At 30.7% G+C, this 24,349-nt stretch overlaps 4 protein-coding genes across 4 annotated transcripts; 1 reads left to right on the top strand and 3 right to left on the bottom strand.

Moving 5' to 3' along the window:
• Positions 1–205: 205 nt before the first annotated feature.
• LOC101251222 (translocator protein homolog) lies at positions 206–6,113 on the bottom strand. Its single transcript, XM_069288901.1, has one exon. The coding sequence runs from the start codon at positions 975–977 to the stop codon at positions 381–383; it is 597 nt and encodes a 198-aa protein (XP_069145002.1). The 5' UTR covers positions 978–6,113; the 3' UTR covers positions 206–380.
• A 1,269-nt stretch (positions 6,114–7,382) lies between these two features.
• LOC101251511 (dol-P-Man:Man(5)GlcNAc(2)-PP-Dol alpha-1,3-mannosyltransferase) lies at positions 7,383–13,865 on the top strand. Its single transcript, XM_004247387.5, has 13 exons — positions 7,383–7,689; positions 7,795–7,829; positions 8,037–8,174; positions 8,985–9,053; positions 10,078–10,235; positions 10,345–10,411; positions 10,513–10,566; positions 11,015–11,103; positions 11,799–11,915; positions 12,087–12,193; positions 12,330–12,408; positions 13,221–13,277; positions 13,361–13,865. Exons 1-13 carry the CDS (start codon positions 7,542–7,544, stop codon positions 13,542–13,544), a joined length of 1,302 nt encoding a protein of 433 aa, XP_004247435.2. The 5' UTR covers positions 7,383–7,541; the 3' UTR covers positions 13,545–13,865.
• Positions 13,866–14,477: 612 nt separating this feature from the next.
• On the bottom strand, positions 14,478–17,753 carry LOC101251815 (rapid alkalinization factor). Its single transcript, XM_069289085.1, has one exon. The coding sequence runs from the start codon at positions 15,025–15,027 to the stop codon at positions 14,671–14,673; it is 357 nt and encodes a 118-aa protein (XP_069145186.1). The 5' UTR covers positions 15,028–17,753; the 3' UTR covers positions 14,478–14,670.
• A 1,432-nt stretch (positions 17,754–19,185) lies between these two features.
• Positions 19,186–23,977, bottom strand: LOC101252117 (protein LOW PSII ACCUMULATION 1, chloroplastic). The gene is made up of 9 exons (XM_004247389.5): positions 23,672–23,977; positions 22,004–22,107; positions 21,511–21,646; positions 21,110–21,341; positions 20,806–20,963; positions 20,209–20,397; positions 19,897–19,997; positions 19,634–19,730; positions 19,186–19,448 (listed from the first exon to the last, which is right to left on the bottom strand). Exons 1-9 carry the CDS (start codon positions 23,918–23,920, stop codon positions 19,374–19,376), a joined length of 1,341 nt encoding a protein of 446 aa, XP_004247437.1. The 5' UTR covers positions 23,921–23,977; the 3' UTR covers positions 19,186–19,373.
• Between the last annotated feature and the right edge of the window lie 372 nt (positions 23,978–24,349).

The raw sequence follows: 24,349 nt of genomic DNA, 5'->3' as shown, positions 1-24,349 counted from the left end.
GTAATAAAATCGAAATAAAAAAAAAAACATGCAAATTATACTATACTAACTGTGACAAATTATACAAACTAAAAATCGATCTACATAATTAAGGTTAATATTAATAGCAAGTGTTAGTTATAGCTTTTGATTACTAGCTGAGTAATATAAATTTAACCAACAACGTAGTAGTAGGTTCTGTTTGCTTCGAATTATAGCCATATAATGGAACAGGCAAAAGCTTATTTAATTTTTCATTAAAGCATAAAATATAGAACACACATGTAAATTTAATTTAATTAAAACATAAATATAGAACATGTAAATTTACAGTACATAAGCCTCACAAGCCAAAACAAAACAAAAAACAAGTGCATATGTCTATATTAATTTATTTCTTCCTAATGATACACAAGCTTAAGATTTGCTAAACTCAAAAGCACAGCCCATCCAAAACAAGGTTTAACCAAATCCCCAGCAATAGGATTCACATTTTTAAAAGCCCTAAAACAACCAATCAACACTCCAAACAAAGCCACACATAACACTAACCCAATTCTAGTTGCACCTGCTTTGAACACAACTGGATCCCAAGCCAAACTCAACCCTAATTGAGCTAAATACAAAATTATAGCCATAGGTTGACGATGAAACCCACCTTCAGCCCAAACAAGCCAAGCAGAAAGACCCATTAGAAGAGAAGAACCTAAACAGGCTAAATGTAAAGCCCATAGACGCGGAAACCAGAAAGGCTTCTCCATTGAAACGTACTGGTAACTTGATCCGAATAGAGAAATGTCAATTAGGGTTAATAGAAGTGGAATTGATAAAGCGATTGTCAATGATTTGACGCCTCGTTTAGCGATCTGTTTTCTTGTTGATCTGTTGATGTTTTTGTTCGATTTTGAATCCTTATCGTGAGCAGATTTTGTGTATTGCTCTGTTTGTTGTGATTTCGTAGTACTTCTGTGTTTTAGCTCATCTTGCTGAGAAGCCATTATCGAAATGTACTTTTTTAGGAAACTGAAGAGTTTTTTGAGTGCAAAAGGTAAAAGGAAGTAGAATTGGAGAAGAAGAAGAAGAAGGGTCAGGAGGAATTTCAGGTGATGGAATGATATTGAAAGAAGATGGATCCGCTATTTATATCCATCCTCTTATATTTGCTCATTATATATACATTTTTATTTAGGCATAAATAGCTTTAAATTTTAATTTTGACGTTAAACTTTCATAATGTACAAACAAATATTTTAACTGTTTAACTTTTAAATAAATAAACACATGAGTTCTACATAGCATAATACACGTAGAATATCATGTTGGATAAAAAATAACATATGGAACATGCGTGTTTATTTGTTCAATTTTATACAAGTTTAAATGTTTACTTGTGCAAACCCAAAATTGAAGGACATAAATGTGATTCGAAATCAAGTTAAAGAGCATATTTATGTACTATGACTTTTATTTAAATAGTATATTCACTTAGTTTTTAATTATTTATTTATTTTTATTTAAAAATAACAGATTAATATGACTAATTTATTATTTTGTTCTTATAATTATAAAGTAAATGAATTAAATTTTTTAAGGAATTTCATATTTTCTATAAAGGAATTGATTGAAAGTGATATAATAGGGGAAAATTATCTTTTATTTATGAGAATAAATAAATAAATAACTAATGATAAAAAAAAAATAGATAAATAATTATTGATAAATAAAATAATAGCTTTGGTATTGATATGATGTATCATATGAGACTGTTTATATCTAAGCCAAAGGTTTTGAGTTTTGAGTATAAATTTCTTTTCATATGGATTTGACACTTTCTTTCGAATAGTAAAAAATAATCAAATTTTATTGTGAATATCTAACGTATAATCAGACTTTAGTTTAGTAAATTGAGTATATATAAGAAATAATAAATATAACTTACATGGTAAATTGAGTATATATAAGAAATAATAAATATAACTTACATGGTGTGAATTTAAATTAATTAGATTTTCAATTAAAAAAATTTAAATTTTTTAATTAATATTTTCTTTTGAAATAACAATTAAAAAACGACAATACAAACTCAATAATAGTTTAATATGAACTATCATAAAAAAAATATATATAATGTATATAATTATTTTGGTAAGCTATTCAATATTAGTAATATTTAGGATGTGATAAGAATTGCACTTGTTACCTGTAAGTTCGATCCCTTGTAGGCGTGAAATATGTGTAAGCAAAGATGAAGATTAGTAATTAAAAGAAAATTGACATTTGGCAGAAAGAGGTTATGAAGAGTGGAAAGAAGTACTACACGTGGAGAGAAGTCACTCACAACACTAATTGATGTTGTTATTAAAAAAAATAGGGATAATGTCCAAGTACCCCTCAACCTATGCTCGAAATTTCAGAGACACACTTATACTATACTAAGGTCCTATTACCCTCTAAACTTATTTTATTAATAATTTTTTACCCCTTTTTAGCTTACGTGACACTATCTTGTGGGCCCAACAATGGTTGATTTTTTTTTTCGAACTAGTGCCACGTAAGCTAAAAGGGGTAGAAAATTGCATATAAAATAAGTTCGGGGGATAATAGGACCTTACTATAGTATAAGTGTTGTCTCTGAGATTTCGGGCATAAATTGAGGGGATACTTGGGCATTTTCCCAAAAAATATTAAATATGTTATCGAATTTGAGAAAAGACTCATTTATATGAACTTTGAACATTTATGTAATTTTTATTTGAAAAATATTAATATAGTTTTCAAATAGAAAATATAGTGGATAAATAAAATTATGTCTGATCTTATCATCTTTATCTATCTAGGTATTTGAGAAGCTTTTTTCAAGTTTTCAATGACTTGATGTTTTTTTTAAATGTTAAAATATTTATTTTTTCTTGATATTATAAAATTAATAAATAAAATAAATAAATATATTTTTAATATGGTGGACAAACTAAAATTAAATCAAAGAAGTAATACAGTAATTTCAATAATAAATAAAAAAATAATACTCATAAAACGCTATTGGTGAACCATTTTGCACCTAATCTTATCAGTTCTTTCTACTTAGGTATACGAGAAGCGCTTTTTTTAAGTTTTTAACGATTTGACCTTTTTTAAAATGATAAAATGTTTATCTTTTCTTGATATTATAAAAGTAAAAATAAAATAAAAAGAAATATATTTTAATATAATGGACAAATAAAACTAGGTAATAATGTAATTTCAACAATAGTAAGAAGTCACATAATTTACTCATAAATTACTATTGGTGAATCAACTCTTTCTATTTCGGTATCCGAGAAGCGTATTTTCAAGTTTTCAATTTTTTAAATGATACAATATTTATCTTTTTTTGATATTTTAAAAAATAATAAATAAATATATTTTTGATATAGTGCACAAATAAAATTAGACGAAATGGGTAATATAGTAATTTCAACAATAAATAAGAAGACACAAAATTTTACTCATAAAACGCTATCGGTAAACGCATTTTATGCCTTATCTAATCAACTCTTTCTATTTAGATATCTGAAAAGTGTTTTTTCAAGCTTTCAACGACACAACGTTTGTTTAAAAGATAAAATGTATATCTTTTCTTGAAATTATAAAAGTAATAAAATAAAATAAACAATATATATTTTTAATAAATTGGACAAATAAAATTAAAGCAAGGGATAATATAGTCATTCAACAATGAATAAGAAGTAATAGAATTTTAATTAAAGCAAGGGATAATATAGTCATTTCAACAATGAATAAGAATTAATAGAATTTTACTCATGAAACGCTATAACTGAACTCGTTTTACACCTAATCTTATCAGCTCTTTCTATTTAGATATTCGAGAAGCGTTTTTTCAATTTTCAACGACTTGACGTTTCTTAAATGATAAAATGTTTATCTTTTCTTAATATTATAAAAGTAATAATTGGAATAAATAAATACATTTTTAATATAGTGGACAAATAAAATTATACGAAAGGAGTAATATAGTCATTTTAACAATAAATAAGAAATAACAGAATTTCACTCATAAAGTCCTATTGGTGAACACGTTTTATATATATTCTTATTAGTTCTTTCTATTTAGGTATACAAGAAGCATTTTTTCAAGTTTTCATCGACATGACGGTTGTTTAAAAGATAAAATGTTTATCTTTTCTTGTTATACAAAAGTAATAAATGAAATTAATAAATATATTTTTAATGTAGTGGACAAATAAAATTAAATGGAAAGGGTAATACAGTAATTTCAATAATAAATAAGAAGACACACAATTTTACTCATATAACGCTATTTGTTGAACGCGTTTTATGCCTAATTTTATCGATTATTTTATTTAGGTATCTAAGAAGAGTTTTTTTCTCGTTTTCGACGACTTAACTTTTTTTAAATGATAAAATATTTATCTTTTCTTGATATTATAAAAGTAATAAATGAAATAAATAAATATATTTTTAATAAAGTGGACGAATAAAATTACTGGAAGGAGTTATATAGTCATATCAACAATAAATAAGAAGTAATAAAATTGTACTCATAAAACGCTATTGGTGAACGCGTTTTATGTCTTATCTTATCAGCTCTTTCTATTTAGGTATTTGAGAAGCGTTTTTTCAAGTTTTCAACGACATGAACTTTTTTCAATGATAAAAGTATTTATCTTTTCTAGATATTATAAATGAAATAAATATATATATTTCTAATAAAGTGGACAAATAAAATTAAATAGAAGGGGTAATTTAGTCATTTCAACAATAAAAAAAATGACATAATTTAACTTATAAAACGCTATTGATGAACATGTTTTGTGCCTAATCTTATCAGCTATTTCTGTTTAGGTATTTAAGAAGCGTTTTTTCAAGTTTTCAACAACATGACGTTTGTTTAAAAGATAAAATGTTTTATCTTTTCTGGATATTATAAAAGTAATAAATGAAATACATAAATATATTTTTAATATAGTGGACAAATAAAATTAAACGGAAGGGATAATATAGTAATTTTAACAATAAATAAACAGTAACAAAATTTTACTCATAAAACGATATTGGTGAACACGTTTTTTTCCTAATCTTATTTGATCTTTCAATCTAGGTGTCCGAGAAGCATTTTTTCTAGTGGGACTTAACATTTTTTAAATGATAAAATATTTATCTTTTCTTGATATTATAAAAGTAGTAAATGAAATAAATAAATACATTTTTAATATAGTAGACAAATAAAATTTAACAGAAGGGGTGATATAGTCATTTTAATAATAAATAAGAAATAACAAAATTTTACGTGTAAAATATAATTGGTGAACGTGTTTTATGCCTAATCTTATCAATTGTTTCTATTTTGGTATTCGAGAAGCATTTTTTTCAAGTTTTCCACGACTTGACATTTTTTTAAATGAAATATTATTTATCTTTTTGTGATATTATAAAAGTAGTAAATGAAATAAATTGATATATTTTTAATATAGTGGATAAATAAAATTAAACGGAATGGGTAATATAGTAATTTCAACAATAAATAAGAAGACATAAAATTTTACTCATAAAACGCTATTGGTGAACACACTTTATGTCTTATCTTATCAACTCTTTCTATTTATGTATCCGAGAAATGATTTTTCATTTTTCAACGACATGACGTTTGTTTAAAAGAGAAAATGTTCATCTTTTCTTGATATTATAAAAGTAATAAATGAAATAAATAAATATATTTTTACTAATCAATATCATTATTTGTTGTCAGAAATAAAAAATTGATTTTACAAAACTTTTGTGTTGCATGTGGTCAATTATGATTTGACCACGTCATTAATTATTCATTTTTTTAAAAAGGAAAAAGTTCAAGTATGCCATCAAAGTTTTAAAAAGATTTATTTGTGTCATTTATTAAAATTTATTTTATTTGTGTCATTCAATTATTCTTTTAATAGATGACATAAATAATTTTTTTCTCAAAATTCGATAATATATTTAAGTATACCTATCTTCTATTAGCTGACACGATTCAAGTTAGGAAGGCAAATGAATAGATCAAATATGAATCGGTTGAAAATATACCAACATAAAAATAAGTAAAATATTAAAAAACTAAGGTTTAATATTGTTAGTTTCTTCAAATTACCAAGATATTTATTTAGATACTTGAAATAATCTCAATTAAGAGTAGCTCTATTTTAAATAAAGATAATCCAGATTCGCATTCGCTAATTAAATATGCTTTTTTTAGTTATACACATCAACTTCAAAAAAAAAAAAAAAGTATGTGAACTTATTAAGGTGATTAGTATAATGAACATAATTGCATTCCATATGAACATGCATATGTATAATTCGCTATACATATACAACTGAACTATGCCTATTTCGCTATACATATATACAAAAGAAGCAATTGTATAATTCGTTAGTTCCTCTTATGATTTGTATAATTTTGTTGGCAGATCATTTTTATAAATTGTTGTTAGCCTCTCATTTGTATAAATCGTTGTTAGCCTCTCAATTCAATTGTATGTGTTTGTATATCTGTATAAAATTTGAATTTGTATATAATTGAATCGAATTGTATAAAACGAGAAAAAGAGAAATTATATATAATTTGAATTTGTATAAATCGAGAAAGAGAGAAAGACAAAATAAACTTCGACAGGAAATATACAATTGAATCGAATTGTATAAAACGAGAAAGAGAGAAATTATATGGAATTTGAATTTGTATAAAACGAGAAAGAGAGAAAGACAAAAGAGACTTGACCAGGAAAATATTGTATTGTATGATTATAAATAGGACGGAGATATATGTATTTGCATGTGTATATACAATTTTCTCTCGCTTTATACAAAGAGAAACACAATTTATACATTTCTATTGTATAAGCGAGAGAGGGAGAATGGCGAGCGAGAATATGAGAGAGAGTAGCGAGCGAGAATATGAGTGAGAGAGGCGACTGACAAACAATTTGCTATGAAACACAAATAAATCAAACGATAGATACTGTATTTATTTTACATTATTAGTTTGTCATTCTATATAATTATCCCAATTCAAATTAGGAGATTAGTTTGATATTTAGTCAATAAATTACTATATTTAAGGGGAATGCGTTGGACATGAAGGTCCCTAACATGATTATGTGGATAAATTATAAATGGGCTATTTGCTTAAAAACTAGTTTAAACATTTTTATGCTACTTCTAGTAGTTCAGGGGCCCTTTTAAACTAAAAAACAAATAGAGGGCTTCTTTGTTCAGCTTCTAATAAATCAGGGTCTTTTTTGTCTAATTCTTAGAATCAGGTGCCTAATTGTGCTATTTGTTGACAGATATGGCACTATAATTCTACTTCTAATAGTTCAGGGGCCTCTTTAAACATAAAAAAAATTGAGGACCTTTTTGTTCAACTTCAAATAGATCAGGGTTATTTCTCCATATTTTTAGAACTATGAAACGCTGCGTTTTAAACAGCAAAGGAAATCCCAATTCCCAAATTCCTAAGACGTCGTCTTTTCGCCGAGATCGTCAGTTCTCCTGCTCCGGCAGCCATGGCCGCCAAAGCAGCTGCTATACGCAAGAGTAATAGATCGGAGAATTTCATTCAAAAACTCGTTAAAAATCCTAAAATACCTTTTGCTATTGCAATACTCATTGCTGATGCCATCCTCGTTGCGTTGATTATCGCTTACGTTCCATGTAAGTTTCAGTTTTCCACACTTCATTTCCATTTTTTTTTCTTATGTGTGTATGAAATCATAAAATTCATAAATTGTGAAATTCCTCAATTTCTCCTTTTTTTAGATACGAAAATTGATTGGGATGCTTATATGTCTCAGGTGAGAGTTCAACATTTTGATCTGTTTGTTTGTCTTGTTCAGTAATGTAGCAACGGTTTGAGTTGAATTCAGTCTGATCAGTAATTTGGCTTAAATGACAAATTAAGGCAAAATATTTACCAGTATTTGACATTATAGTGTGATTTATTGATATCTTACTTATATAGTTTTGATTGATTGATTTTTTATTTTTTTTTGGTTTAATAGGTTACTGGTTTTCTCGAAGGAGAGAGGGATTATAGTAACTTGAAAGGTGACACGGGGCCTCTAGTTTACCCAGCAGGCTTTCTTTATATTTACTCTGCTATACAATATGTTACTGGAGGTCAAGTCTATCCTGCTCAGGTAATTTTCCTACTTTCTCCATTTCCGTGAGGTGCCTTTTTTTGCGGTGATAGCCAGTGAACTTGCGTAAGGAGTTGTTAGATTGATTGTGATTGTCCACTTTCAAATTTGATTAGATTTGAAAGAGCACGTAAATGCAGTTAATTGGTTGTCCCCTTCCAAATTTCATAGATTTTGCTACTGAATTTTAAGTAAGTGAGACAATAGTTGTTATGTGTTAACAAATAATAAAATGGAAGCATAGCATCTGTATTGATGATGTGAACTAGTAAAGTAGGTGTTTTCTTATGCAGGCTTTGATTTCTAAGCAGTTACATTAACAATCTTAACTCTTGCTTTGCTTCGACTCTGTGTCATAATTTTTGGAACTCCAGCTAGATATTCATGCCCGTGAGGCGTGATGCACTTTTCTTTGAAGATGCTACTACTCTTGGAAGTATACCATCTTCTAGAGTGTTTCTTTTCCAATAATGACAATCTGAAGTAAATATTTTCTTTTCCTCTAACTTAATACTAACTAGAAAAAATTGCAATGGTACACTTTCTATGCTTGTGTGGCTGGTGTAAGCTTAAAGTAGATTCCAGCATGAGAAAAAAAATTAGTATCCTTTTTCTGGGTTTTGCATGTTCTGGAAGGTTCATACATACATAAGGTGTAGTCACTTGTTTAGCTAACTAGTTGTGACTTTTGTATAATGTGGGCATATTCAGCTCGTTCATTGGATAATCCGTACACTATTATGTCCTTCGGTATATGGTCACGTTACTTGCATGCCAGTTGTTGATTTCTATTTTCTCATGCCAGTGCAGATTCTTTTTGGCTTTCTCTACGTGCTGGATCTTGCAATTGTCTTGTTCATCTACTTGAAGACTGATGTGGTAGGCGTCCTCTTCATCTGAATTTTATGGATAACTTTTTTGGAACTGGTAATTCTGAATTTTATGGATAATGTTTTAGGCTAATGTATTCTTGAAAAAGAGTTGTATTGTGACTGCTGTAAGACTGGATCCAGTGGTGAAATTTGTTAGTGTTGACTACAACAACATACCTAGTGTATTACCACAAAGTGGGGTTTGGGGAGGGTAGAGTGTTTAGAGCTAAGGTCTGCATACACTTTCAAAAGATTTGAGTTTCTAGGTCCCTATATATAGTTTTATACATGGATATACTTTATCTTCTCACTTTTGCCACTATAGACTGAACTCTAGGATAATCTTAGTGCTCTTATGAATGAAACCTTATCATTTTATAAAGAATAAAATTCTAGACTTCAATTTGAGACCTGGTGACAAAATGCACCTTCTTTAAGCTTACACAGATGAGCTTTATTTAAAGGAGGTATCTTGGTAAACGATAAATCAAAATTGAACTTCAACGGGATTTATGGAGGAAAAATATGATGAGGCTGACAAGTTATTACGTCTCTGGGAGGTATTTCTAAATAAAGAAGTTAAAGAACAGTGAATCTTGGGACTGTAGTTAGACCATTTATCAATATCATTCAAATCTTATGCTAAGGAGATCAAGAATTTTTGCTCAAATAATTTCCACAAATAATTATGTGTGGTTCAGAGGAAGTTGTAATGTGTAATTGAGGACATCTGTAAAAATTTGTCTGAACATCTCTAATAAGACGGAGTCTCGACCAAAACTTTTGGGAATTTGTATATCTTTTCACACTGAATTAAGGTTGGCTTTCAACTGTAGCAAGAGGAGAATGTCCGCAATATGTCTTACTTTCTTCTGATAACCATTTCTCTTTCTGATTTAGCTTTAGCCTTGAAACTTCTAATAAGTTCTTTCAGTAAATATTCAGAATTCAACCACTTTGTACTAAGTAGAAAATCTTTATTCCTTGGAGTTAAGATATGCTATGAGTAATCGGAAACATATTTTTTCCAGGTACCTTGGTGGGCTCTCTCCTTGCTTTCTCTGTCGAAAAGAGTTCACTCTATCTTTGTTCTTCGATTATTTAATGATTGTTTTGCCACTACTCTCCTCCATGCTGCATTGGTCTCAATTATCTGCCAAAAATGGCATCTAGGGTTGGTAATTTTCAGGTATATTCTTGCTTGCTTAGACATTTTAATCGTTGGATTAAATTTTTCTCTATATCATTGATTAAAAACCATCAGTTAAGATTGATCAATGGTCTTCTCTTTAGTACAGCGGAGCTGTTTCCATAAAGATGAATGTGCTCCTGTATGCACCACCTCTGTTGCTCCTCATGGTGAAGGTATACTATTGGGACAGTATAGGTCATTAATAATCTCTGTAGGACGTTGAATTACATCTCTGATTAGCTTCTGTGTTATATGGTGGGAACTTGAAATACAGGCAATGGATATTGTTGGAGTTATATCTGCTTTAGCAGGGGCTGCATTAGTGCAGGTGGGTAATCTCCAAGTTCCCTTTCTAATTTCTAATGCAATGATGTTCAGCGGGCGGCATGATTTTCTTATCTTTACTTTTGTTATTGTGTTCATGACTGCAATTGTGTTCTTTGTAAATGTTGTTATGGAAAATAGTTTAAGCATGTTTCGTTATTTGGGGAGGGGAGGTTTGTGGTTGCTCCAGGATCAAGGTATCGCTTTCTTCGGCGTACTCATGAACAAAACTTGATGTTTTAACTTTTGTGTGATCTATATGTTCCATCTTCAATGCTCTTGGGCATTCTTTTAATTGTTACAATATTATTTCTATTCTTTCCTCAGAGATCGACTGATGAGTTTGTGGTTCATATGCATAGGTGAGTCGGTTACGAGTATACTTCTGTTGAATGGAGCTTCTTCTGATCAAATTCTTTACCAATGATCATGGTGATTGGTGATTGGTGCAGATTCTCATAGGGCTTCCTTTTATCCTGTCACATCCAGCTTCATATTTATCAAACGCTTTCAATCTTGGTCGGGTTTTCATCCACTTCTGGTACTTTCTTAAACACAATCTGTGCATAATGGGTACTCTGAGGCACCATATCAAAAATATCATGCAACTTTTGAGTCTTTAACATTGCCGTCATCCTTCTTTCTGGATTTATTTATGTTTCAGTAAAATTGTTTTAATGTGCAAAATGAATAAACATTATACCCCTGGATATTTATGAAATCAGCATTAATATGGTGATAAGAGATTGTGTATCTATTCACTTGACACACTGTTATATAACCGTGCATTATCATTATATGAAACAACATTATTGTATTTGTCATGCACTTTTTACCTTAAATGTCATCAAACAATACACTGGTATTTGGTGGTGTCTGCTAAATGTAGGAGATGCATGTTCTTACTGCTGGCTGTAGTTTGTTCCCTGTCTCGTCCCTTGGGAGTTCGGGTGGGTAGTGGGCTCGTTTCTTTCAGTGGACGTAGACAGCAAAGTACTTTTTTTCCCCATATCCCTTGAATATCACTCTTACCCTAAGCCTACTCTGATCTTCTAACTAAAGTTCAGTCAAATCCTTATAAATTTTAAGTTGTATTTGGTATGCCTTTTAGAATAATCTTATTCGCTAAGAACTGTATTTCTATCAACTGTGTTGGTGCAACATTATGCTCATGTCATGATGTTGTGCTATCCTTTACAAAGAACAATTTATCGTAACTCTCTTCTTTTGTTGCAGGTCTGTCAACTTCAAATTTGTTCCTGAAGACATCTTTGTTTCTAAAGCTTTTGCTCTCTCTTTGCTAGTTGCTCATCTCAGTCTGCTATTGGTGTTTGCTCATTACAGATGGTGCAGGTGAGTATTTCTCATATTATCATTACATCTAGTGTAGTGGCGTTGATATTCCAGTACTGAAGTAGGAAAAGAAAAGTCATAATATGATAACTATATCATTTTCTTCTCTACATACAAAGGCAATAAGTTAGCGGCTACTGGACTGCATTTTTCCTTTTTCATCTTTTGCAGGCATGAAGGAGGACTGTTTGCTGTTGTGCGTTCTAAAATCATTCAACTGAAGCTCAGAGTTTCTCAGAGAAATCCTTCCTCAACCAAGAAAGTCCTTCAAGCTGACCGTAAGCAACATGCACAATTTATTTTGTGATTTTTCTATACTCAAAAAGGCTGTCAAGTGTTATACTGTCACTAGTTTTGTCTTGATTTGACATGATCTTTGGTTGCTGAATTGGTCTGTGTCTATTTCATTCTCAGATATTGTGACGACTATGTTTGTTGGGAATTTCATTGGCATTATATGTGCCCGATCCCTCCATTACCAATTTTATTCTTGGTAAGTTTTTGCAGCTTATTTCTTTCTTTAGGTCATGGATTCGATCTCATACTCCTCACCTCTTAACACAAATGTCTTGATGTGTTATTAAGGGTTAGCTGAACTAATTCTCAGAGTGAATTAGAAGAAGATTTTAATTGTCCACATTAATTTAAATATGCAACTTTCCATATATTTAAACATTTGAAAAGCTTTAGTAAATGATAATTTTGCTTTGATTCTTGGAATAGTTAACAATAATATTCAGCTTGAGATAGATGCATGCTTTTATGATCTTATGTTTGTATTGAGCTCAGTTCTGGTGGTAACTGCTCATAAAAGTACAACAAATATTTCAAGAGGACATAATTGAAATGTTTAATCAGAAATCAGAATGATAAACTGTTTTATTCTAACTTAGTAATTGTGCCACACTAAAATAAATAATGCATTTCAGACAGACATAGTAATAAATAGAGATGCTTCAGCATCTCATTGAAGAACAGAGAATTTTGGGGTGCATTTTGTTAGTAGTTCACGGGACTGCAGCATGTACTTAAGGGAGAAGTGTATTTAAATATAAAATGCTCATTGAGTAGTTGACCACCTCTCTGTGTGTAACTTTTTCCCGGTGAGTCGGTGAAGATCACAAAAAATCAGCTCCTCTCCCCTGCTAGCATGGCACCAAACAAGACATAAAGGCCTTGACTAACATTTGCCAAGCAAATGGAAATTTGGAAGATTACTCGCTCTTTCACTGCGTTCCTGGGTTCTGTGTCAAAGTTTTAATTGAATTAAGATAAAACCATTGATGTCCTAGAGCTTGTTTGCAGGTACTTCTATTGCTTACCATATTTATTGTGGAAAGCACCATTTCCAACCCTCCTACGGTATACAACTTAATACTCAAACTTCTCTGTTTGCTTTATTTTTTTGGTATTTTCTGTTGACAAGTTTTCGTGTTGTACTGCAGTTTATTCTTGTTCGCAGCTGTAGAGTTTTGCTGGAATGTCTTCCCCTCCAACACTTACTCATCACTTGTCCTCCTCTGTGTCCATTTGATCATATTGGCCGGTCTATGGATAAGTTCACCAGAATATCCGTACGTCGAAGAAAAAACAACTGATAAATCTACACCTAAGAAGAAGGCCAGATAAAGCACTATCTGGTTATGCATGTGAATGGCAGATAAAGAAAAAACAACTGATAAAACAAAGTTTTTGTTTTTCTGTTTCTTTTCGTAGTGTTAATGCTTACAGTTTTGTTAGATGGTATACAAAACCAGAAAGCTGGTAACAACCACACGAAGATCATCCAATGGCATCAAGGATGAATATTTTCTGGGGGTTTTCAACATTTGAGGATTTCATTAGCTCAAATCTGAATTAGACTTGAATATTTTAGAAGGTCAACCTATTTTATTTATCTAAATCTGTATGGTGTACTATTTATTGTCAAGATTTAAGGACCTTTAGTCATTTTCGTCGAGGTTAGCTGGTCGTTTGTGCCTGCTCATGGAAAAGTTCTACCTATAATTGGCATATAGTTTACGTCCCTCTTCATGATTCATCAGATTTTGAATTTGACAACGTGCCTGTAGAGTACATGACAATCCCACAAGTTAACTAGTGCTGAACTACGGTGATTTTTTGACAATTTATTTGATATTTTCTTGAAAAGAATTTTACATATTTATAACAGTTACATAATATATATAGTACAATGACAATCTTCATCGTTCAAAATTACCGGAAAAATCGTAGTCAAAGAAAATATTGTCATTAATTTTTCGGTACTACTGCTAGTTTGCCACAATCTTATAGCTCTAAGTTTTCGTTATATGGGGAATTTATGAAAAGAACCCTAGACATCTTATAGCACTAAGCTCTCGTTATGTGGGAAATTTATAAAAAGAGCTCTGAACCACAAAGTCTATCTTTACAAGATATTGTTTTCACAATTCGAATCTATGTCCTCCTTAGTCACCTAATAACAAATCTACCAATTGCGTCAATATTTCCTTTAGTTTGCAACAATATTTGTGCGAATATAATAAAAAAAACAAAAACAAGTAGAGAATAATACATGTATTAACAAACACCAAATGAACATTGTATTAACCATAAACCACTGCCAAAGCACCACTGTCACTTTATTTGAAATTGCAACTGAAAAGAAAAATACTCCTACTTAAAGTATACAATATAAACACTACGAAATTATTCAAAACAATTACACTTACTAATAATTAATTAACATCGATTAATTCGATCGTTAATTAATTTAACTCCGGCAACGAGTAATAGCACTGCAACCACGTGTATACGGATTAGCTTCAGCACCTGTTTTGCAGTTATAATATGACGCACCTCTTCTAGAACACGGAACACTGTTACTCTGCAGCGCACCATAGCTTATATAATCAGTAGTTGCTAATATACGCCTGTTGCTCTCCGAATCCATTTCGAATTCTCCGGCAGCCATACACTCCGCTATCGAACCTTCACAGCTATCGGCGGATTTCATCGGAATCCAACCGCTCACGTCGAAATCGCCGCCGGTAGCATCGCCGGAGATGATCAAAGCTGCGATCAATAATGAAGAGATGATGAAAATGGAACAAAAGGAATTCGCAGCCATTGTTGATAAATTTTTCAATGCTGATCGGTGCGTTATCTTCCTTCTCTCTTACTCATATATATATATATATATATATATATATATATATCAATAGAGAGATACAACAACTTGATTTTTTTTTAATTTTTGTATGTTCTAACTACTACTACTGGTGCTGCCATATTCCCACTGTAATTTAAATTTTCCAACACATATTAAAATTCCATTAAATTTAAATTATATAATATTAAATATTATTAATGATATTTTTTTATATATAAAATCTTTGATTAAAAGTGAAATACTCAGCACGCAATTCATATTTTTGGTATATTCTTACTTATTAAATATCGTTAATAATATTTTTATATATATAAAATCTCTGATTAAGAGCGAAACATTCGCACGCAACCATGTTGTTGGTATATTCTTACTGTTTTTAGCACAACGACAATATGGCGGGATTAGGAATAGTACTATATTTTTGGCCTTTCTCGTGAAATGGTGTCCATGTTGCCTGTATTTACCAAAGTGCCATTCTCAAAATATAAATAACATGTACAAAATATATTTGACTCGTAGCCTATTTGAATTGATTTAAAAGTTTATCAAATCAATTTTTAAGTCATTTTTTAATTATTAAGAGCGTTAGATAAAATTATAAATAACTTAAAATTAATTTAAAATGACTTTTAAAAAGTTAAAAATGAAAAGTAGGCCTTTTCATACTTTTTATTTTTTGATTTACAAGTTGTTTAAGTTAGAATTTTATTTTATTTTTAACTTAAAAATTATTTTATTTATTTATTTATTTATTTATTACTTAAAAGCTATTTTTTAAAGTCAATCCAAATAAGCTCTCAGTATATTTTAAACATCAAGTGTGGTCGGTACTTGGTAGGATGAAAATTATTTTTTAGAGTAATAAACATTTTGTATACTATAATATAGATATATATTGCGGAAAAGGCAATGATAAAGTCGCGAAACTTAATTAAAGATATTTAAAATTTAATATATATAAAAATAATTTTCAACTTGTATATTTTATATAATTTTTCTATGTGAAACTAATTTTCCTTGGTATATAATTATGTGGGAAGGATTTAAGTGTAAAGTTGAGATTTTATAGTGGGAAAATAGTTAATAGTTGTGATCCAAAGGATTCATCATTGTGGTTATAATCCCAACATTCTCGAAAACTATTTCACCATATGAAGGCACATGATGTTACCACTTGTATCAATAACGTAACGTGTTGCTAATTACAATAATAAGAAATCCAAGAATAAAGGTATATAAGGTCTCACTTAAATTTTTTTATAAAAAATCATGTCTTCTATGTAATTTTATTATATTAATAGTGTTCAGATCATTTTGTGTGCATCTCGATTATTTGAATAATGTATATTCTCATGCATGTAGCATACACATTGAATATGAACAATTTCTTTTTTATATTAAAACTTAGTTTCACTATAAAAAAAATAAAATATAATGAAATTTAGGGGAAAGTAGAGTTTATTATTAGAAGTATATGGTCATATTGATTTAGTAAAAGAGTTTAGTTGTCCTAATCTTAGACCTAATCATAATATAAAATGATAGTGGACGTAAGGCAAATCAAGTATTATTATGGTCGGAGAAGAAATAATATTAATTTCAATGGATATAATAATAATAATAATAATAATAATAATAATAATAATAATATGATATTAAATTCAAATGAAAAATGAAGCTTCTTTGGTAATGGGTTTCGTTTATTTACCAGTTCAAACGCGTTACTCATTGCTGTTGGAAAGTTCAAGTCATCATCAAAATAGATGAACCTTTCAAAACCTACCAAAGAAAATGATGTCAATTATTATATTATTATTATAATAGGCAACTTAATTAATTATGTTTTCTTTGTTATCTTAATATCTTTTTTCATACTTAATCTTTAGCAAATTGTTTCGTTTTTATTCTTTATTATATATGTAGCTCCAATGCAAAATGGATATACTCCATGTGTTTAAATTTATTTTATTTTTTTTTTAAAAAAAAAAACTTCAACTCAACGAGAATTGATTTTGTAATTCACTCGCATATTTTTTTCTCTGAGAGATTTTCTTTTTTGTACAAACATTTTAGGAAAAAAAAAAACTTTTCACTTTTTCAAATAGTGAGAGTAATATTAGGCCAAAAATCAAAGAGAAGGCAAAATTGCTTAATATTGGTTTTCTCAGTAATAAATTTTTTCAATTTGTCTTAGTTTTAGTGGACAGAGTTAACTGATATTTATTTATAGCGGAATGTGATAGATATTCCGTAAAATTAATCAAGGTACGAGAAAGCTAATCCAAAAAGAAAAACATTGTATTATTTATAGAGTCCAAACAATTTTTTCACCGACTTCAAACATGTTCTAAATAATGTTATGGTTAATAGTAGTATATAGGGCTATGTATCGATTGGTTCGATTTGATTTTAAAGTCTATCGAATTGGCTTATTGATTATCAGTTTGTAGAGATGCTAAACCGTGATAGAACCATTAAGATATTGAGTTATCAGTTTTTTATCGTTATCGGTTCGGCTATCGATTTAATCGTTAAGATTTGACACAAACAAAAAAATATTAAAAATCACTTAGAAACAAGGTGACAAACCAAATAAACCATGTACTTGAGTTCACAAGTTACATCTCGCTCAAAAGCAAACACTTTCACATTGTAGAATAATCAAGTGTTTGAGACAATTAAAAATAAAAGTAGGAAATTAAACTCTAAGTCGAGAACTTTATATACAAAATGGTATAAATATAATTATTTAATTTACTATCGAGTTATCGATTAACCCGTTAAGAAAAAACTTTAAACCGTTAAGAACCGATAACCCGATAACAAAAAAAAATCAAAACCGTTATCAAAACCACTAAACCAATAACCCAATACTATAAATCAATAACTTTTTTATCAGTTCGACTTATCGGTTTCAATTCAATTTTGAACGGCCCTAGTAGTATAGTACTTTTTATATAGGCTTAAAATATGTCAAATGTTACATAAGCAAAAATAAGAAATTAACACCATGGTTGCTCTTTAGAATAAAGTCCCGGGAGAAATACTAGAAATAAAATATGTCTAGGTGCCTTGTACAATAGTAAATCATCACATTTATTCTCGAGATTTTAAAATATTCATAATCTAATACTAAAAATTACACAAATATTTGAGTACTGAATTTTTTTTTTAAATAAATGCATCAAGCAGAGTGACCGTGCAGGCAAAGGAGGGACTCAAATTTTAAAAGGAATAGAATAATGCACAATCATCTTGGTCTCTTCAACCAAGACAGTTCGACAGAATTCAGTAATTTTGATTTCAAGCAATTTATTAATACGTATAGATTATTAATTTAGAATTCGATAACACTCAAAAAAGACTAAAATTTAATATACATGAATTTCAAATCATGGTCTGCCTTCACCTTATACTGTAGTTTAATATGAAAAAGTCTTCCTGGCAAAGTTATTGGTATTTTTTTATTGGAGTAGGTTCAGAATATCTTTCTTGTTGGAACCATTCCAGCTTATATAGTTTCTTATTTTCTCGTTTTTTATTAAAAAAGACTTAGGTTAATATTAAAACAGATCGATGTACTAACAAATTATAAACTAAAACTCAGTTTGAACGTCTGCAAATAAATAAATAATAATAATATTTCTCAAAGAAGTCAACTACATAGCAGAAATTACTTCCTAGCCCATTAGATATATTTTCTCTTGTTTTTTCCTTCTTTGTCCAGTTGATTGTCCCAACCTTCAATAAGGTAACAAAAACCAAGACTTCAAGCACAGGTGGATTCACTTGTATGCACTTGCGAAGCCAGAAATTTCACTAAGTATATTCAAGGTTTAATGTGTGTTTTTGTGTGAGTGAGATTGATAATTTGACCTATATATGCATGCAATATAGTTTTCCGCCAAAGGTTGTTCAACAAACCAACCTTCAATGATAAAAGTGCTAACTAAAGCTAAATATCAGATCCAGTGTCATAAAAAGTGTCATATAGTGATAATTCGTATATATTGAATTAAAATCATGGATCCACCTCTAGCTTCAGCAGTAGATGAATAACTATGAGTTCCATTGTTTGGATTTCTATTTCCTATGGGATTTCATATCCTTTGGATATTCATCTGGCAAATATCAATATCAATTTATAGAATTATAGTACAGTATATGTTCGTGAAAAAATGGAAACGTAAAACAGACAAGCTCAACAGGCATCAATTAGTGCCTTTTATATTTCAAGTAAGGAGACTGACCGAAAATACACCAGGTAGTGAAAAGATTTTAGCACTCAGCAAGAGGAACTTGTATTATCTTTCTAGCTTGCTTAATATTGCTTCCATTGGAGGCAGTTCCTTTAAAATTTGAGCCCAGTCAGGCATCCCCTGCAGAGTTGGTCGATATTAAAATCGAAGAATTAACCCGTATGAGTAGTAAATTATACTTTTATGGATTCAGTCATCTATGTTATGTCATGATCAATTTATGTGCTGATTATCTATGCATATAAGTATATAACTGAGTCAGGATTAATGGACCAAAGAAGAGAATTGCAGCAACAAGTACTGACCTTTCCTGATCGTCGAACACGACCATCTAGACGAAGTATAATGTAGACATCTTCACCAGGAGTAACACCTTCAGACTTCTGTTGATCCCTTATCCACCTGAAATAGATTTGATGTCAGACAATAGATCTGGTACAAGGGAAAACAATTCAGTCGATCAAACTGTGTAACGGGATGTACAATAAATTAAAGTGGCACAAACATAAATGCACATGACCATGATGGGATGAGTAGTTTCAAGAGTATTTGGAACAGGTAGATATACCTTTCCCACTCTGCAGGTGAAACGACCTCCGCCTTGAACCGGATCTCTGACTTCAGTTTTGATTTTGCAATTATTGACTGAGTTCTTTGGTCAAAATCTTCCTACAGATTGGACAAAAATAAGAACCTGAATGAGATAAATGCACCATTAAGATTATCGTCTTATGCTTGTTGAGCAACAAGAAACGACTTTCAAAAATCCTGTAGCATGTAAAAAAAATATATATTTTGCACTTTGAGACTTGATGTGCATGCAATAGCATCATGTTGTTTAAAATGATCATTAAGTGCTACTAAAAATCTTCAATCTTACCCCTATGGATGGGAGGGAAGCGACTGCCTTTTGCGAAACACCAAAACCTTTCTTCTCTATTTTTGTTTCCCTACCTTCACCCCAAATAACAGGAACTAGAAGGACCCCGCGTTTAAGAAGCTCAGTGCGGAATTTCTCAGCATTTCTCATAGCCAGAGAGACTGTCTCCTTTTTTCCAGCCAAAATAACCTAACAAGCAAATTGGTCAAACTTCAAATACAAGGAGAGAATATGTTCAAGTCCGGAATTTTTAATAAGGAAAAAGAGAGACAGAGAGAACAAATACGTAATGGGATAGCTTTTTGCTCATGAAACAAAGACATTTGTTGCAAACCTAGCAAAATATGTTACTGACTTTTTCTCTTTAATTATCCTCCGACAATGTAAATGTGATGGAAATGGATTCTTCAAACGAAGGAGGTAAACAATATCTTTTGATCTGTTAAGCAGGATACATGGCAACGAGAACTAGACTAGTGACAGGACATCTCATACAGGACATCTCATTCTTCAAGGTAAAATTGAAGGACTCCGGACGTTTTCCACTCAACTTCTAGAAATTGACAGGAAGAGTAAAGGGGAAATTGTCTCACTAACAGGCCTCACGGTGTCTCTTAGCTGGACGAGTTCAACAATCCTATCAGTTGAAAGGCGCAAAGGCAGCCTTGATAGTGTTTCATCACGCAATATTTGTGCAAGCTGTTCCTCCTCTTTTTTGTTGTCCCAAAACAACAAAGCCACAAAAACAGCAATACCTGCAGAGTGCTGGTTCAAGAGGTTAATCATTTTTGAGAAACAGTTCTTTTCATTTAAAAGCGCAAGTTAATATAGCCAGCAAAAATAATTTCTAGAACTTTAGAAGTGAACTAAATGATTCGTAGCAAAGGTAGTCCTTATTTACCAGCGACATTTATAGCAGCATTTCCTGCAGTCGCCCCTAAATCAGGAGCACCATCTCCACCTTGAATTGCACGGATTAACCTGGGTATAGTGAAAAATGTAGAAATTCCAGCAGCAGCAATGAATGCCACATAAAAGAATCTTCTGACCCCCCTAAACGGTGCTTGTACCTCACTGATGAGCTTAAGGTCTCTACGGAAACTGTAACCTATGTCTTCCCCTCCTAACCTAGCCTGTGAGGTAAATAGAAGACTATGAGATTCAGAAACAATGAAGCAAAGCTAGAGCATTACGAAGTTCTGGAGATACTGTAACATAGTCAATGTGGTAAGGAGCTGAATTAAATTCAGACATCCAAGCATGACGAAAACTAAAGAACTATATCAACAGCTGGAAACAAACCTCTTCCTGTAGTTCCTTAAATTCAGGCAATGCTCTGAAGGAAGCCAAATCTGGATCATTTAAGATTGTGCCAAACTTAAGGTTATACTCTTTCAAAGCAGTGCGTAAACACTCAGCAGCTTTCTTTCCTTCCCCCCTTGAGTTAATAAAGAAAAATAAATTATTAAACAAATAGAGAAATAATAAAAGAGTGAAGAAGAATAAATAAGTATAGTAGACGCTCATTGAAGATTCAACATTGGTTTTAGTGATCCTTCCAATGAAACAATTAAGCTAAGAACTGTGATTAAGAAACTACAGGTGCCTCAACTTACAGTTCACAAAGCTAAAACTGTGATTAAGAAATTTTAAATTCCTTTACTTGCATTTTACACGAGAAGAAAGTCGAAAATATGTTTTTTTTCTCAATGTCTCACATGATTTCAAACAAATAACCGTTTATAAGATCCAGCTTAATCAATTCAACCATGAAAGAGGCAAAGGAGAGATATACCTGTAGGCATGGCAACATGCTTTGTTATAAAATGCAGCTTGAGCCTCCTCAGGGTTGGGATTTAAAGTAAGTGCTGTGTCGAATAGCACAAGAGCATCTTTCACCTGGAAAGATCAAATTTAGTGAACAATAAGGTGCATGTCGCCCATATTGCAGATTGAAATTGTAACCAACTGCAAGAGGTTTGTACACAAACCAAAATGCAGATTATTGGAAACATAATTAAGTGAGAAATAACCAAAAAAAAAGCCAACTGAATAGATTTTAAATAGGTAATTTCACAAAAGACAAATTGTTGATTAAAAGCAAAAAGAAGATTTGATCAATGACATTAACAAATTGATAGCTTTTCCAGTAATAATTGTGATTCAACCTACTAGATACTATCCTTAAGCTTGCTATGCAGGATCAAATAGAGATACACAAGAAACTATAACTCAGACATTCAAGCTTCTGATGTGCACAAGATTTAACAGAAAAACTTGTTGAGTAGGAAAATCTTTGAATCATCAATCTTTTGGTACACTTTCAGTTTTAGACAGAAATTTACTTTCCAATTATACTCCTTCCTAGTCCATCTATCTCAATTCATGTGACACATGTTCTTGTTTGATGTCAAATTTACAATCTTAGCATTATTATAAAGTTCCAGTCATACGCATTTTGAAATCTAGTTGTTGTTACAGATAAAATCTGAAAGTACCTTCCTATTTTTCAAGTCACTGTCAAAAGTCCACTCACGACCAATTTTCAATAAAGCATGATTAGGGTGGGTGTTAAGTGTAGGAGCAGAGCCACCCCTTCAGCCATTTGGTTCAACAAAACCCTGTAGCTTTGGCTCAAACCTCATAGTTATGTTTCAAAAAGTTCATTTGCTATGTGTAAAATGATATATTCAAAACTCATAAACTAAAAATCCTAGATACACCTCTGAGTACAACTGTTACCATAAGATTTACTCAAAACAGGAAAATTTTGAATAGACATGTCAAACTAGTAAACTTGCTCAAGTTGCAGATTCTTGGAGAACACTTGCCCTAACCAAACTCTCAAAGCCCCCTATGACTACATTGTGAATGTTGATTAAGTTAGAAGGAACGAGCCTCAATTTATAGAGTACTAAACTTTTTTCTACAAGAAAATGACTACTCAAAAACGGAAACTTTATAACCTATTTATGCTAAGAAACTCAGGTCAAATACCCAACAACAAACTCTTGGAGAACACTTGAGGAAAATTAGGTAACAAATAGAAGGGAATAATATGACTGCAAATGATCAAATGATGGGGATATTAAAACTCGAAATCAAAACCTCTATTGTCATTTATCAAATTAAATTGCATAAATTAAAACGAATCCCTTTTATTTACTTACTTAACTTATTTGATATCTACAACTAGTGGCGTAGCTACAATTGAAGTATATCTTTGTTAAAAAAATAAATATATATAAATAAACAAAAATTTTATGGTCACGAACCTCAATCGACACACTCTCTGTCTAAATCAACAAAAATAACAATACAACAACAATACTGAGGAGTTTCATAAAGCATAATGTATATGCAGACCTTATCATTGTTTATAATAGACCTGAAAAACAATGCAATCACATAATAATTAAGGAATTTCTTCTGCCATGAAATTGAAACAGAATTAAGATAATACCCGTCCTTTAGAGAAGAGGTCGAGGCCGGCATTGACACAGGACTCAGCAGTGGGAGTGGGTTCACTGACTTGGGGCGACGACGATGATGGCGGAGGGGGCGAAGTAGAAGAAGAACAAATGACGAGTGAAATACGATTCTTCGGGGGAAAATTTAGGCATAATTGTGTAGTGATTGAGAATTTGGAAGATGATGAAGAGAAGAAGCAGAAATGGAGGTGATGAGAGGAGGGAAGAGTTGTAATGGCCATGTCAAGATTTATCCATTCGCACCACACCTTACACTTCTTGTGGTTTTCATAAAAGGCTTTAATTCTAAAATTTGGTTTTATTAAGGGATTATTATTACTTCCTCACTCTCAAAATATTTGTAATGTTTAATCATTTTTAAAAATATTAATTCAAAAATGTTTGATTATTTCCTTAACATTTCTTCTATAGGTGTTTATTTTATACATAAAAAAAAATTCGTTTAATTTTATTTCTTCATTTTAAACTTTGCATACTTCAAAAAAAAGAGAAATGATATGTTATTTTATCATAATACACATATTAATTGGGGTTTAATATTAAATATTGAAATATGATTTGAAGAATAAGTAATTAATGTTAAGAATAAAATGATTTTTTCTTGGTTTATACAAAGTGTCAAAGGAAAAGTGAAATTTTTCTTATAAAAT

This window comes from Solanum lycopersicum, chromosome 9, assembly GCF_036512215.1.
Source record: "Solanum lycopersicum chromosome 9, SLM_r2.1".
NCBI classification, from domain to species: domain Eukaryota; kingdom Viridiplantae; phylum Streptophyta; class Magnoliopsida; order Solanales; family Solanaceae; genus Solanum; species Solanum lycopersicum.
The sequence above is the reverse complement of the archived record's forward strand: the minus strand, read 5'-3'. Positions and strand labels throughout refer to the sequence as shown.